Source organism: Nerophis lumbriciformis, linkage group LG12, assembly GCF_033978685.3.
Source record: "Nerophis lumbriciformis linkage group LG12, RoL_Nlum_v2.1, whole genome shotgun sequence".
In the NCBI taxonomy this organism is placed as follows: domain Eukaryota; kingdom Metazoa; phylum Chordata; class Actinopteri; order Syngnathiformes; family Syngnathidae; genus Nerophis; species Nerophis lumbriciformis.
In genome coordinates this window covers 41755646-41771837 of record NC_084559.2, presented here as the reverse complement: position 1 = coordinate 41771837, position 16192 = coordinate 41755646, and the positions used below count along the sequence as shown (strand labels likewise).

Below are 16192 nucleotides of genomic sequence, written 5' to 3'. Positions count from 1 at the left end.
GGCCATCTATAAGGACGGCCAATCTACTTATGCACCCCGGAGTTGACAGCTTGACATTTCTATTCACCCAGCCGGCGTGGATGCGAGGCGGCTGACAGATGAGAGAAGGGAGAGCGGAGGGAAGAAACAAAAATGAAACGCTGGTTTTCCTCTTCAATCACCTTGTTTTATCTCACTCACACAGTTGTTGTGCTTCAGGAGATGGCGCTCTCCCGGCACGCTACGACAGCGAGGCGGAACAGGGCGTACGGCGGTGGATGTCGGTCCCACACCCCTTTTCTCCACAGGAAATGTAATACATTTTTAAACACCTATTAAATGGCCATTATCTGGAATAATTTTCAGAAAATAGATAGATAGATAAATAGATAGATAGATAATACTTTATTGATTCCTTCAGGAGAGTTCCCTCAGGAAAATTAAAATACTAAATGCTTCCAATATTTGGGTTGAGCGATTACTATTTTGTTTCATTACAAACATTACATTACTCGAAGAACAAAAAAATAGGTCTAAAACAAGGGTACCCAAACTTTTTGAACTGGGGGCCGCATTGGGTTAAACAAATCTGGCCGGGCTGTATATACAGTGGGGCAAAAAAGTATTTAGTCAGCCACCAATTGTGCAAGTTCTCCCACTTAAAATGATGACAGAGGTCTGTAATTTTCATCATAGGTACACTTCAACTGTGAGAGACAGAATGTGAAAAAATCCAGGAATTCACATTGTAGGAATTTTAAAGAATTTATTTGTAAATTATGGTGGAAAATAAGTATTTGGTCACTTCAAACAAGGAAGATCTCTGGCTCTCAAAGACCTGTAACTTCTTCTTTAAGAAGCTCTTCTGTCCGCCACTCGTTACCTGTATTAATGGCACCTGTTTGAACTTGTTATCTGTATAAAAGACACCTGTCCACAGCCTCAAACAGTCAGACTCCAAACTCCACTATGGGCAAGACCAAAGAGCTGTCGAAGGACACCAGGAAAATAATTGTAGACCTGCACCAGACTGTGAAGAGTGAATCTACAATAGGCAAGCAGCTTGGTGTGAAAAAATCAACTGTGGGAGCAATTATCAGAAAATGGAAGACATACAAGACCACTGATAATCTCCCTCGATCTGGGGCTCCACGCAAGATCTCATCCCGTGGGGTCAAAATGATCATGAGAACGGTGAGCAAAAATCTCAGAACCACACGGGGGGACCTGGTGAGTGATTGCAGAGAGCTGGGACCAAAGTAATAAAGGTTACCATCAGTAACACACTACGTTGACAGGGAATCAAATCCTGCAGTGCCAGACGTGTCCCCCTGCTTAAGCCAGTGCATGTCCAGGCCCGTCTGAAGTTTGCCAGAGAGCACATGGATGATACAGCAGAGGATTGGGAGAATGTCATGTGGTCAGATGAAACCAAAATAGAACTTTTTGGTATAAACTCAACTCGTCGTGTTTGGAAGAAGAAGAATACTGAGTTGCATCCCAAGAACACCATACCTACTGTGAAGCATGGGGGTGGAAACATCATGCTTTGGGGCTGTTTTTCTGCTAAGGTGACAGGCTGACTGATCCGTGTTAAGGAAAGAATGAATGGGGCCATGTATCGTGAGATTTTGAGCCAAAACCTACTTCCATCAGTGAGAGCTTTGAAGATGAAACGTGGCTGGGTCTTCCAGCATGACAATGATCCCAAACACACCGCCCGGGCAACGAAGGAGTGGCTCCGTAAGAAGCATTTGAAAGTCCTGGAGTGGCCTAGCCAGTCTCCTGACCTCAACCCCATAGAAAATCTGTGGAGGGAGTTGAAAGTCCGTGTTGCTCGGCGACAGCCCCAAAACATCACTGCTCTCGAGAAGATCTGCATGGAGGAATGGGCCAAAATACCAGCTACTGTGTGTGCAAACCGGGTAAAGACCTATAGTAATCGTTTCACCTCTGTTATTGCCAACAAAGGTTATATTACAAAGTATTGAGTTGAATTTTTGTTATTGACCAAATACTTATTTTCCACCATAATTTACAAATAAATTCTTTAAAAATTCTACAATGTGAATTCCTGGATTTTTTTTTTCACATTCTGTCTCTCACAGTTGAAGTGTACCTATGATGAAAATTACAGACCTACGTGATCATTTTAAGTGGGAGAACTTGTACAATTGGTGGCTGACTAAATACTTTTTTGCCCCACTGTATATATATATATATATACACGTTAGGTCAGGAAAAAACAAGCCTATTTCGCAGGTTTCTCTGCTCTTCAGGGGATTTTATTAGATTACATATATTATAAAATCCCAGGTTTCCCTGCTCTTCAGGGGATACTTTCTGTGTGGAGTTTGCATGTTCTCCCCGTGACTGCGTGGGTTCCCTCCGGGTACTCCGGCTTCCTCCCACCTCCAAAGACATGCACCTGGGGATAAGTTGATTGGCAACACTAAATTGGCCCTAGTGTGTGGATGTGAGTGTGAATGTTGTCTGTCTATCTGTGTTGGCCCTGCGATGAGGTGGCGACTTGTCCAGGGTGTACGACGCCTTCCGCCCGATTGTAGCTGAGATAGGCTCCAGCGCCCCCCGCGACCCCGAAGGGAATAAGCGATAGAAAATGGATGGATGGATGGATATATATTATAAAAACCGGGTACTCCGGCTTCCTCCCACTTCCAAAGACATGCACCTGGGGATAGGTTATGGCAAAACTAAATTGGCCCTAGTGTGTGAATGTGAGTGTGAATGTTGTCCGTCTGTCTGTGGCGACTGAGATGGGCTCCAGCACCCCCCGCGACCCCAAAGGGAATAAGCGGTAGAAAATGGATGGATGGATGAATATTATAAAATCCCCTGAAGAGCAGGGAAACCTGCGAAACAGGCTTGTTTATTATATTATACGTATATTGCGCTCTACCCCGGTATTGAGCACTGTATAACGGATAAACCACAGAAACCTTAACTATATATATATATATATATATATATGTCTATATATATATATATATATATATATATATATATATATATATATATTCCGGGCGCGATGATGTCAAGTTATCGATGGAAAAATGCATTTTTAGACAATATGATGTGCCTGAGGGGCTAGGAGACACCGAGAGTAACAAGCGGTAAAAAATGGATTAGAAAGGACAGATTTTAAAAAATTATAATCTTTTCCGGGTCACATTTTGGATGCTGGCGGGCTGGATCCGTTAGTTTGGGGACCCCTGATGTAGATGATCTATATCTGCTGTACAGATTTATTTTACAAAAGAGACGCGTTGGATACTTCTCTTGTTGCCTTATTTGTATTCGACTTTATTAAATGTTTGGGTGGAATTTTATTAAACAAATATATTTTTTAAAGTAATATAAAAATGTGTCATTTCTTCTTTTGTATCTCTAGTTATCATTATGTATATGTATTGTTGCATTTGAACAAATGTATTGTTGATAATAGAGGTAAATTGTTAGTGTTATTCATTATCAATAGCGCTATTTCTGTTGGTATTTGTATTGCTCCATTTGTAGTGTAATAATGCTCATTGTCATTTCTGTATTATTATTTATTTCACTAACTGCTTCTTTGCTATCACTTTTACCATCATATTTGTACATATCCTATTTGCTGATGTTGCTCCATTGTTGTTGTGTTTGCTGTTGTTGTTTTTGTCTCACTGTCTTATCCCCCTCTTGTCCCCACAATTTCCCCCCTCTTTCTATCCCCTCCTGCTCCGGCCAGGCTGCACCAAATGATAATATAAATACATTTAATAAAGTCAAATACAAATAAGGCAACAAGAAAAGTATCCTACACTTCTCTTTTGTAAAGTAAATTTGTACAGCCGATATGGGCATCCACATCAACTATATGATTTGCCTGAGAAGCTGGACAGGACCAAAAAAACAACAACAAACAAACAATTCCCTATTATAATTCACAATAGGGGCTCATGTGCAATAATAATATGCAAACTGACACAGAATTCCGTGTCCCAGCTAGTGAGTTACCTGTTTGGACACTTTGGGCTCCTCCTCTATGTACTTCTGCTCGATGGGAATCAGCGTTCTGAGACCAGCCTTCACCTGGAAACAGCAAATAAATAAGATGACACGTTTTTTCACATCTCAACACATGCGCAGTGTGCCGTGTCAGACGCGAGCAGGAGGGTGCACACTAAGATGGCGGCTATAGGATACACACACACACTGACGGGGAACAAAGGATGCCTTCCATGATTAGAGCCAAAACGAGGATAAGGGAGCAATGGACGGGGAATGAAATGCAAGCGAAGGAGGCGGGGGACAAACAGAATAAAGACCACGACGGTGAAAAGGATGCAAAAAAAAAAATTAGAGAAAGAAAGGGAATAGGGGAGAAAATGCTGATTTAAAAAGGAAAAACTTACAGCATTAAAAATCACGTCGATTTCAAGAAAGATGACCCCTTTTGTTGGCCCTGTCAGCTCCTTGCTTTTCAAGGCGTAGGCTTTGCGTTCTCCATTTTGGATCTGTGGGAGAGGGACATGACAGGCGTCTGTCTGGCAATACCCGACTGAATCAGCTCCCCGGGCCACCTTTGAACCCCGGCTGACAGGGAGCCCAAAACAAGTGTGGCAACTGTGACAAGTACCTGTTCATTACCCACTGCAGCTCGCCTCTGTCAAACTGAAATTAACTATCCAGGGGAATATACCACACACACACCGCACTATATCAATATATTCTTTCAAAGAATGATGTAATCTAATGTCTGGATCAGTATCATATTCCTTACTTTGCATAGCAATCTTTTTTTTTTCCTGGTACTCATGTGAATTATATTATTTATATAGTGAATTATATTTATATAGTGAATTATATTTATATAGCGCTTTTCTCTAGTGACTCAAAACGCTTTCACATAGTGAAACCCAATATCTAAGTTACATTTAAACCAGTGTGGGTGGCACTGGGAGCAGGTGGGTAAAGTGTCTTGCCCAAGGACACAACAGCAGTGACTAGGATGGCAGAAGTGGGGATCGAACTTGGAACCCTCAAGTTGCTGGCACGGCCACTCTACCAACCGAGCTATACTACCTCATCCTTCCTATCATCTCTACTTCCTTTTGTGAAACACTATCTCGTCTGCACAGGTGCAAAAATAACTTCAACTCTATAATGTTTCTTTACTCAAAGGGCGGAGGGGAAGTGTGACTCACATTTAGTAAAGGAATGGCCACTTTCCCCAGGAAGTCCGCACTTCTGTCTCGGTCCTCGTCGTAAACCGTGACCTCGAGTACTGAGTGGATGTCCTTTACGTTACTGAGTGGCAAGCACAGACAATGCGAGTGATCAGCGTGGAGATGTTTACAACGCTGTGACATCGCTGGCAGGGAAAATAGTTAAATAACGCCCAAAGCAATTGATATAAGTTGTGTCATACTTGGAAAAAGTAGGCTAACAAGAAGAGGGGTGATGTTATGTATAGAAAAGAGGCTGGGTGGATTAAATTAACTTGTCCTATTACTGGGAATTGTAAGGCTTTGGACTCCATAAAAATGAGAAATGATCTATATATACACTTACGCACGCACACATACATACATACATACACATTTATATACTGTACATACACATACGTACAAATGCATATACATACATATACACATTTATATACGTATACACATATAAATACACATACATACATATGTATGTATGTATGTGTATTTATATGTGTATATACAGTACAGGCCAAAAGTTTGGAAAACACCTTCTCATTTCAATGCGTTTTTTTTTTTGTCATGACTATTTACATTGTAGATTGTCACTGAAGGCATCCAAACTATGAAAGAACACATGTGGAGTTATGTACTTAACAAAAGAAGGAAAAATAACTGAAAAAATGTTTTATATTCTAGTTCCTTCAAAATAGCCACCCTTTGCTCTATTCGGAGCAAAGGGTGAGCTTTAAGAGGTAGTCACCTGAAATAGTTTTCACTTCACAGGTGTCATAGTTTTGATGCCTTCAGTGACAATCTACAATGTAAATAGTCATGAAAATAAAGAAAACGCATTGAAATGAGAAGGTGTGTCAAAATTTTTGGCCTGTACTGTATATACACATACATACATACATATATACACATACATACATACATACATATATATATATATATATATATATATATATATATATATATATATATATATATATATATATATATATATATATATATATATATATATATATATATATATATACATATATATCCATCCATCCATCCATCCATCTTCTTCCGCTTATCTGAGGTCGGGTCGCGGGGGCAGCAGCCTAAGCAGGGAAGCCCAGACTTCCCTCTCCCCAGCCACTTCGTCCAGCTCCTCCCGGGGGATCCCGAGGCGTTCCCAGGCCGGCCGGGAGACATAGTCTTCCCAACGTGTCCTGGGTCTTCCCCGTGGCCTCCTACCGGTCGGACGTGCCCTAAACACCTCCCTAGGGAGGCGTTCGGGTGGCATCCTGACCAGATGCCCGAACCACCTCATCTGGCTCCTCTCGATGTGGAGGAGCAGCGGCTTTACTTTGAGCTCCCCCCGGATGGCAGAGCTTCTCACCCTATCTCTAAGGGAGAGCCTCGCTACCCGGTGGAGGAAACTCATTTCGGCCGCTTGTACCCGTGATCTTGTCCTTTCGGTCATAACCCAAAGCTCATGACCATAGGTGAGGATGGGAACGTAGATCGACCGGTAAATTGAGAGCTTTGCCTTCCAGCTCAGCTCCTTCTTCACCACAACGGATCGATACAGCGTCCGCATTACTGAAGACGCAGCACCGATCCGCCTGTCGATCTCCCGATCCACTCTTCCCTCACTCGTGAACAAGACGCCAAGGTACTTGAACTCCTCCACTTGGGGCAGGGTCTCCTCCGCAACCCGGAGATGGCACTCCACCCTTTTCCGGGCGAGAACCATGGACTCGGACTTGGAGGTGCTGATTCTCATCCCAGTCGCTTCACACTCAGCTGCGAACCGATCCAGTGAGAGCTGAAGATCCTGGCCAGATGAAGCCATCAGGAACACATCACCAGCAAAAAGCAGAGACCTATTCCTGCAGCCACCAAACCGGATCCCCAACGTCTTGACTGCGCCTAGAAAAAGGGCAGCTTTGACGGAGTCCAACCCTCACTGGAAACATGTCCGACTTACTGCCGGCAATGCGGACCAAGCTCTGACACTGATTGTACAGGGAGCAGACCGCTACAATCAGACAGTCCGATACCCCATACTCTCTAAGCACTCCCCACATGACTTCCCGAGGGACACGGTTGCATGCCTTCTCCAAGTCCACAAAGCACATGTAGACTGGTTGGGCAAACTTCCATGCACCCTCAAGGACCCTGCCGAGAGTATAGAGCTGGTCCACAGTTCCACGACCAGGACGAAAACCACACTGTTCCTCCTGAAGGTTTGACTATTCGGCGTAGCCTCCTCTCCAGTACACTTGAATAGACCTTACCGGGAAGGCTGAGGGGTGTGATCCCACGATAGTTAGAACACACCCTCCGGTTCCCCTTCTTAAAGAGAGGAACCACCACCCCGGTCTGCCAATCCAGAGGTACCGCCCCGATATCCACGCGATGCTGCAGAGTCTTGTCAACCAAGACAACCCCACAGCATCCAGAGCCTAAAGGAACTCCGGACGGATCTCATCCACCCCCGGGGCTTTGCCACCGAGGAGCTTTTTAACTACCTCAGCAACCTCAGCCCCAGAAATAGGAGAGCCGATCCACAACATCCGCATTTGAGGTCAGCAGAACACCATCCTCACCATACACGGTGTTGATAGTCCACTGCTTCCCCTTCCTGAGGCGGCGAATGGTGGTCCAGAATCGCTTCGAAGCCGTCCAGAAGTCGTTTTCAATGGCTTCCCCGAACTCCTCCCATGTCCGAGTTTTTGCCTCTGCGACCGCTGAAGCCGCACACCGCTTGGCCTGTCGGTACCTGTCTGCTGCCTCAGGAGTCCTATGAGCCAAAAGAACCCGATAGGACTCCTTCTTCAGCTTGACGGAATTCCTCACCGCCGGTGTCCACCAACGGGTTCTAGGATTACCGCCACGACAGGCACCAACTACCTTGCGGCCACAGCTCCAATCAGCCGCCTCGACAATAGAGGTGCGAACATGGTCCACTCAGATTCAATGTCCAGCACCTCCTTCGTGACATGTTCAAAGTTCTTCCGGAGACTCTGCCAGACGTTCCCAGCAAACCCTCACAATGCGTTTGGGCCTGCCAGGTCTGTCCGGCATCCTCCCCCACCATCGCAGCCAACTCACCACTAGGTGGTGATCAGTAGAAAACTCCGCCCCTCTCTTCACCCGAGTGTCCAAAACATGAGGCCGCAAATCCGATGACACAACTACAAAGTCGATCATAGAACTGCGGCCTAGGGTGTCCTGGTGCCAAGTGCACATATGGACACCCTTATGTTTGAACATGGTGTTCATTATGGACAATCCGTGACTGGCACAAAAGTCCAATAACAAAACACCACTCGGGTTCAGATCCGGGCGGCCATTCTTCCCAATCACGCCTCTCCAGGTTTCATTGTCGTTGCCAATAGGAGCGTTGAAGTCCCCCAGTAGAACGAGGGAATCACCCGGGGGAGCACTCTCAAGTACTCCCTCGAGTGAATCCAAAAAGGGTGGGTACTCTGAGCCGCCGTTTGGCGCGTAAGCGCAAACCACAGTCAGGACCCGTCTCCCCACCCGAAGGCGGAGGGAAGCTACCCTCTCGTCTACTGGGTTGAACTCCAACGCGCAGGCTCTGAGCCGGGGGAAAAAGAATTGCCACCCCAGCCTGTCGCCTCTCACTGCTGGCAACACCAGAGTGGAAGAGAGTCCAGCCCGTCTCGAGACAACTGGTTCCAGGGCCTTTGCTGTGCGTCGAAGTGAGTCCGACTATATATAGCCGGAACTTCTCCACCTTGCGCACTAGCTCAGGCTCCTTACCCCCCAGCGAGGTGATGTTCCACGTCCCAAAAGCTAGCTTCTGTAGCCGAAGATCAGACCGCCAAGTGCCCTGCCTTCGGCTGCCGCCCAGCTCACATTGCACGTGACCTCTATGGCCCCTGCTATGGGTGGTGAGCCCATTGGAGGGGGGACCCACGTTGCCTCTTCGGGTTGTGCCCGGCCGGGCCCCATGGGGACAGGCCCGGCTACCAGGCGCTCGCCATCGTGCCCCACCTCCGGGCCTTGCTCCAGAGGGGGGCCCCGTTGACCCGCGTCCGGACGAGGGAAATCTGGGTCCTTCGTTTTTATTCTTCATGGAGGTCTTCAAGCTGCTCTTTGTCTGATCCCTCACCTAGGACCAGTTTGTCTTGGGAGACCCTACCAGGGGGCATAAAGCCCCCGGACAACATAGCTCCTAGGATCATTGGGACACGCAAACTCCTCTACCACGGGAAGGTGGTAGCTCAGAGAGGAATATATATATATATATATATATATATATATATATATATATATATATAAACATATATATATATATATATATACAGTATATATATATACAGCATATATATATATATATATATATATATATATATATATATATATATATATAAACATATATATATATATATATATATATATATATATATATATATATATATACATATAAATAAACATACACACACACACACACACACACACATATATATATATATATATATATATATATGTATGTGTGGGAAAAACAATCACAAGACTATTTCATCTCTACAGGCCTGTTTCATGAGGGGGGGTACCCTCAATCATCAGGAGATTTTAATGGGAGCATTCGCATACCATGGTTTATATAGGGCACAGAGTGGGTGGGTACAGGCTGGCGTAGGGGCGTGGTGATTGGCTCATGTGTTACCTAGGAGGTGTTTCCGTCTATGGCGGCATGCTGTTACAATTTCGCTGCGCTTGTTGAGGGATGACAGGTCTGGACGGTAAATAATAAACAGTTTCTCTTTCAAGCATAGGTTGCATCTTTTATTACCACTATTGTAAGGTGTGCTGGATGCAAGAATTTGCCATGTTATTGAATATTCAACATTATTGTCTTTGAGATCCCAAATGTGTTTGCTGAGTTCTGTGGTATTTCGCAGGTTTTTGTTCCTGAAAGAAGCCTTGTGATTGTTTCATCTGGTTTTGAATTCTCCCTCGGTTAATCCTACATATGTGTCGGATGTGTTAATGTCCTTGCGTATTACCTTAGATTGGTAGACAACTGATGTTTGTAAGCACCCCCCGTTGAGAGGGCAATCAGGTTTCTTTCGACAGTTACAGCCTTTGTTGGTTTTGGAGTCGCTCTGTCTGGGGGCCGACGGCTCATTTGCAATTGTTTTGTTGTGGTTTGAGATGATTTGTCGTATATTGTTCATGCAGCTGTAGCTCAATTTAATGTTGTTCTTGTTGAATACTTTTCTTAGGGTGTTGTCTTTGGGAAAGTGTTTGTCAATCAGATTGAGGAATTTGTGTGCAATGTTAGTTGAGACGTTTTTGCTGTATGGGGGGTTGTACCAGATGATGTCGTTTCGTTTTCTGTTCTTTTTTGGCTGGTTTCCTGGCGTGGGTTCATAGGTGAGGGTGAAATTGTATCCGCTTTCATCAAGGGCTTTTTGGTACGGGGGGGTTGCTTGGTCAAATTCAGCTTTGCTAGATGACAGCATCGATAGCCTTTTATTGATTCCGGTAGGTATTCTTTTCGTGGTGGTGGGTGGGTGGTTGCTGTCATGGTGCACGTATTGGAGTGTTGTGTTGGGTTTCGTGAATGGTTGGTAGCTGTTATTTCTCAGGTTGAAAGTGACGTCAAGGAAGTTGACGGTTTGCTTGTTGGCTTCAATCGTGATCCGTAGGCCGTTCTCTTTGAAAATTTGGCATATGCGCTTCTTGGTATTCTCGCTGCTCCTTGGCGAGGCGCGACACACTGCCAGTCCGTCATCACGGTAAATACCAAGGTTCAGATTGAGGCTAGCGAGCTGGGAGAGGAGGAAACTCCCAACGAGTTCACACGTTTCTGCTCCGTCAAAACTTCCCATAGTGACGTCAAATGTTGCATTGTTCTTTTTTTGCCATGGTGTACTGTTGTGGATGAGAATGGAGTTTTTTGCGTGGATGATGATGTTTCTTTCGTTGCCTGTGATTGAGTCGTAGTCTGAGGCGAAGTCTAGTGCTTGAGTCAGTAGGTCTTGCGTGATGGAAGGGTAAAATTCCTCGATATCAAAGGAGATAAAGTTGTGCTGTTGTTTGTCTTGGATGTTGTTGAACCATTTGATTACTGCTGCTGTATTTCTCCATTGGTTGAGTGGTGTTTTGTCCTTGATTTTTGTGTTGACTCTGTCCAGGATTATTTTGCTGATTTTTCCTATTTCAGATTTAGTTGGGTTTATTAGTCGGCATGTTGGGTTATTTGCGAAGTTGGGTTTGTGGTCCTTCAATGTGATGAAGGCTTCCTTGTTGGCTGTGGCGTCCACCCTGTCCTCAATGTCCAGTTCAGCCGCGATCCTTTTATTTTCCAGGTGGATGTTCTGTAAGGTGTTGGGTTGCGCTTTTTTGTATGATTTGGTGATGCTTCTGTCCAGTAAGGTGTGGTGTTCTGGTATGTCCATTCTGTAGAAGTTTGTGGTTTTATCGGCAGCTATGATGAGGTTGTTTACTTTCTTGATGCGCTCCTTGTCATTTTTCATCCACGCAAAAAACTCCATTCTCATCCACAACAGTACACCATGGCAAAAAAAGAACAATGCAACATTTGACGTCACTATGGGAAGTTTTGACGGAGCAGAAACGTGTGAACTCGTTGGGAGTTTCCTCCTCTCCCAGCTCGCTAGCCTCAATCTGAACCTTGGTATTTACCGTGATGACGGACTGGCAGTGTGTCGCGCCTCGCCAAGGAGCAGCGAGAATACCAAGAAGCGCATATGCCAAATTTTCAAAGAGAACGGCCTACGGATCACGATTGAAGCCAACAAGCAAACCGTCAACTTCCTTGACGTCACTTTCAACCTGAGAAATAACAGCTACCAACCATTCACAAAACCCAACACAACACTCCAATACGTGCACCATGACAGCAACCACCCACCCACCACCACGAAAAGAATACCTACCGGAATCAATAAAAGGCTATCGATGCTGTCATCTAGCAAAGCTGAATTTGACCAAGCAACCCCCCCGTACCAAAAAGCCCTTGATGAAAGCGGATACAATTTCACCCTCACCTATGAACCCACTCCAGGAAACCAGCCAAAAAAGAACAGAAAACGAAACGACATCATCTGGTACAACCCCCCATACAGCAAAAACGTCTCAACTAACATTGGACACAAATTCCTCAATCTGATTGACAAACACTTTCCCAAAGACAACACCCTAAGAAAAGTATTCAACAAGAACAACATTAAATTGAGCTACAGCTGCATGAACAATATACGACAAATCATCTCAAACCACAACAAAACAATTGCAAATGAGCCGTCGGCCCCCAGACAGAGCGACTCCAAACCCAACAAAGGCTGTAACTGTCGAAAGAAACCTGATTGCCCTCTCAACGGGGGGTGCTTACAAACATCAGTTGTCTACCAATCTAAGGTAATACGCAAGGACATTAACACATCCGACACATATGTAGGATTAACCGAGGGGGAATTCAAAACCAGATGGAACAATCACAAGGCTTCTTTCAGGAACAAAAACCTGCGAAATACCACAGAACTCAGCAAACACATTTGGGACCTCAAAGACAATAATGTTGAATATTCAATAACATGGCAAATTCTTGCATCCAGCACACCTTACAATAGTGGTAATAAAAGATGCAACCTATGCTTGAAAGAGAAACTGTTTATTATTTACCGTCCAGACCTGTCATCCCTCAACAAGCGCAGCGAAATTGTAACAGCATGCCGCCATAGACGGAAACACCTCCTAGGTAACACATGAGCCAATCACCACGCCCCTACGCCAGCCTGTACCCACCCACTCTGTGCCCTATATAAACCATGGTATGCGAATGCTTCCATTAAAATCTCCTGATGATTGAGGGTACCCCCCCTCATGAAACAGGCCTGTAGAGAGGAAATAGTCTTGTGATTTTTTTCCCCACACATACATACATTGCGCTCTACTACGGTATCGAGCACTATTTTTTGGATAACCTTATTAAGACATATATATATATATATATATATATATATATATATATTTTTTTTTTTTTTTTTAATATTTTTATATATTTGCACATTGTTTTTCTAGCATGCACACATCGCACTGTATGGAATGGCCTCAATCTCGTTACCTTGCGTAATGACAATAAAGCTGATTCTGATTCTGATATATATATATATATATATATATATATATATATATATATATATATATATATATATATATAAATATACATGTATACAGTATACATACACGCGCACACACACACACACACACACACACACACACACACACACACACACACACACACACACGCTATTTGTTTATTTTTTTTTATTTCCAAAGAGCCGTTTATAACACTGGCTCATTATTATACAGTATTTCTTTTTTTTATAAGTCACCCTTTTTTTTTATAAAGGAACTAATCACTGGCAGCAGATATAAGATAAGATTTGAATCTGAATGATTTAAATATTCACCAATCCATACAATATTTGTGGAATTTAGGGATGTAATGATAAACGGTACAACGATAAACTGCGGAAAAACTCCCCACGGTTCGTATTACAGTTTTAAATCAAAATGTATGTAAAACCGTGATTGACAACACTTAGATAAACTGAATTAAAATTACCATAAAACCGTAACTTACTGTGTAACACTTTGATGAACTCACGGATCGGTGACATTGCTCATCAACTGGAGACACAAGCATGCGCAAGCTCACTAGCTAGCTTCAATCAATTAATCAATCAATCAATGTTTACTTACATAGCCCTAAATCACGAGTGTCTCAAAGGGCTGCACAAGCCACAACGAAATTCTTGGCTCAGATCCCACATCAGGGCAAGGAAAAACTCAACCCAATGGGGCAATGAGAAACTTTGGAGAGGACCGCAGATGTGGGCACCCCCCACTGGGCGACCGGTTCAATGGACGTCGAGCGGATCTAGCATAATATTGTGAGAGTCCAGTCCATAGTGGATCTAACATAATAGTGAGAGTCCAGTCCATAGTGGGGCCAGCTGGAGACCATCCCGAGCGGAGACAGGTCAGCTTAATTGATTGATTGCAACTTTTATTAGTAGATTGCACAGTACAGTACATATTCCGTACAATTGACCACTAAATGGTAACACTCAAATAAGTTTGTCAACTTGTTTAAGTCGGGGTCCACGTTAATCAATTCATGGTAACATGAATAAAAGAAACATTGACGTATTTCCCCATTAAGAAGCGACATACCCCAATCTAAACGTATATAAACACATTGCTGTCTGAGTAAGTAAGTTATTTAATTGTGTGCATTGAACATACGTGCTCTCTCAGAACAGAGTGATCAATCTGTACTCAAAGGATTAATAAAAACAGGAAGTGAAAAAAGTTAACATATCCAAACACTAAAATAAAAATAGGGGTCTAATAAAAAGGATCTTAAAAAGACAGCATAATATATGTTATATTGTGTATCTATTAAATTTGTGTTCGAAGTAACTTGGTTAAAAGATTTCAGTGTGTGTATAAGTAATGTTCAAACACATTCGCCCATTCGTGATCATAATGAGAACGTGATGGTTTTGGTTACAGTAATCGGGATATGAAATTTCCATATCGTTACATCCCCAGTGGAAATGTTGTAAAATATTGATTATCATTTAATACTGGGTTCTGTTTTCATTGTAAACATTCTATAGGGTGGTACCTTAGCCACATGCTTTTACAGTAAGATTATTTTGAATTTATTAGAACAAATGCAATTGCATGCAGTACATTTTTCTGGCAAAATTGAAAGAACAAAAAAAGTTAGCAGCGGTACCCAGTTGTAATACACTTTTCCACCACTTGTGGCAGTAATGACAATATCAAACAAACAGAAGAAGTCTGGAGCTAAAGTCATGGAGAAGTTTCTGAAGCGCAAAAAATATGACTAAAGTGGTGAAGCTGTATTTTCATTTGCATTTAAATTGTATTGACAATTTATTCATTTAGTTAAAATGTATATAATTTGTCATCTATAATTTACTTTTGATCAGTTTTTAGGAGTTTCTTCGTTTGCAGTATATTTGATTAGTATTTATTTTGCAATCAGCTATACTGTACCTAAGCCTTGATAATATTTGCATTCAACACATTGTTTCATATAACTTAAAACATTATAAACCGTAGGTAGGTTAGATATTGCTGAATATAATGAAAATCAAGAATAGGATTACTAATTGAGTGTTATTTGAGGTCCAAAAATGTAAGAACCATCTCCAGCCCAATTAGTTGAAAGCCATCAACAAAAGTATAAATAATAACTACATAATCCTAATCGATAAAATATGTTTCCTTTGCTGGTTGGCCATTGTGTATTATTGATAATTGTGTTACTTACAAAGTGAAGACCTTGTTCCACTCAGGGTTGAGGTTTTTGTAAACAGTGTGTGTCTGCAGCCGATCATTACTCAGCTCCACCACACAGAATGGGTCACTCTTACCTACAGAAATAGAAAACAAGTACAAGAATGGCCTGAATGAAAAAAAAGAGAACACATAGCTTTGGTCTATAACTTCCCAGGCATGCACACACAAAGCAAGCATTGTAAATGAGAATCTGTTCTCAGCTGCCTATCCATCCATCCATCCATTTTCTACCGCTTGTCTCGTTCGGGGTCGCCTATACCTGGATAAATTTGGGCAAATGATAAATACAAAAAATGCCTTTAATGACATACCACATATACATTTCAATGAACTGTTAAGATTTCTATTTGGACCAGGGCTAAATTGGGGCCTTAAGCAGACAGAGTTTTGTTGGCCCGCAACATATTGTGGGAAAAAACAACACCAGTGCAATAGCTGGTTGAAAAAGGTTTTTCTTAAACTGTTCAACAATTTGCTCACGTATTTGTTGACAAAGTGGTGACCCTCACCACATTCTTGTTTGTGAATGACTGAGCATTTCATGGAATCTACAAACCCCGTTTCCATATGAGTTGGGAAATTGTGTTAGATGTAAATATAAACGGAAT

General features: G+C 42.9%; 1 protein-coding gene across 7 annotated transcripts in view; it reads right to left on the bottom strand.

Annotated features, from left to right (window-relative positions):
- The window catches only part of mctp1a (multiple C2 domains, transmembrane 1a), a 502786-nt gene that overhangs the window by 192090 nt on the left and 294504 nt on the right, over positions 1–16192 (bottom strand). For all 7 annotated transcript variants that reach the window (XR_009817879.1, XR_009817880.1, XM_061986604.1 and 4 more), the window contains 4 exons: positions 15556–15658; positions 5187–5289; positions 4395–4496; positions 3997–4071 (listed from right to left, as the gene is read on the bottom strand). Coding sequence is in view for 5 of the 7 variants with exons in the window: in XM_061986604.1 (XP_061842588.1) it covers positions 3997–4071; positions 4395–4496; positions 5187–5289; positions 15556–15658 (383 nt within the window). In the remaining 2 variants the exon portion in view is untranslated. The remainder of the gene's footprint in view (positions 1–3996; positions 4072–4394; positions 4497–5186; positions 5290–15555; positions 15659–16192) is intronic.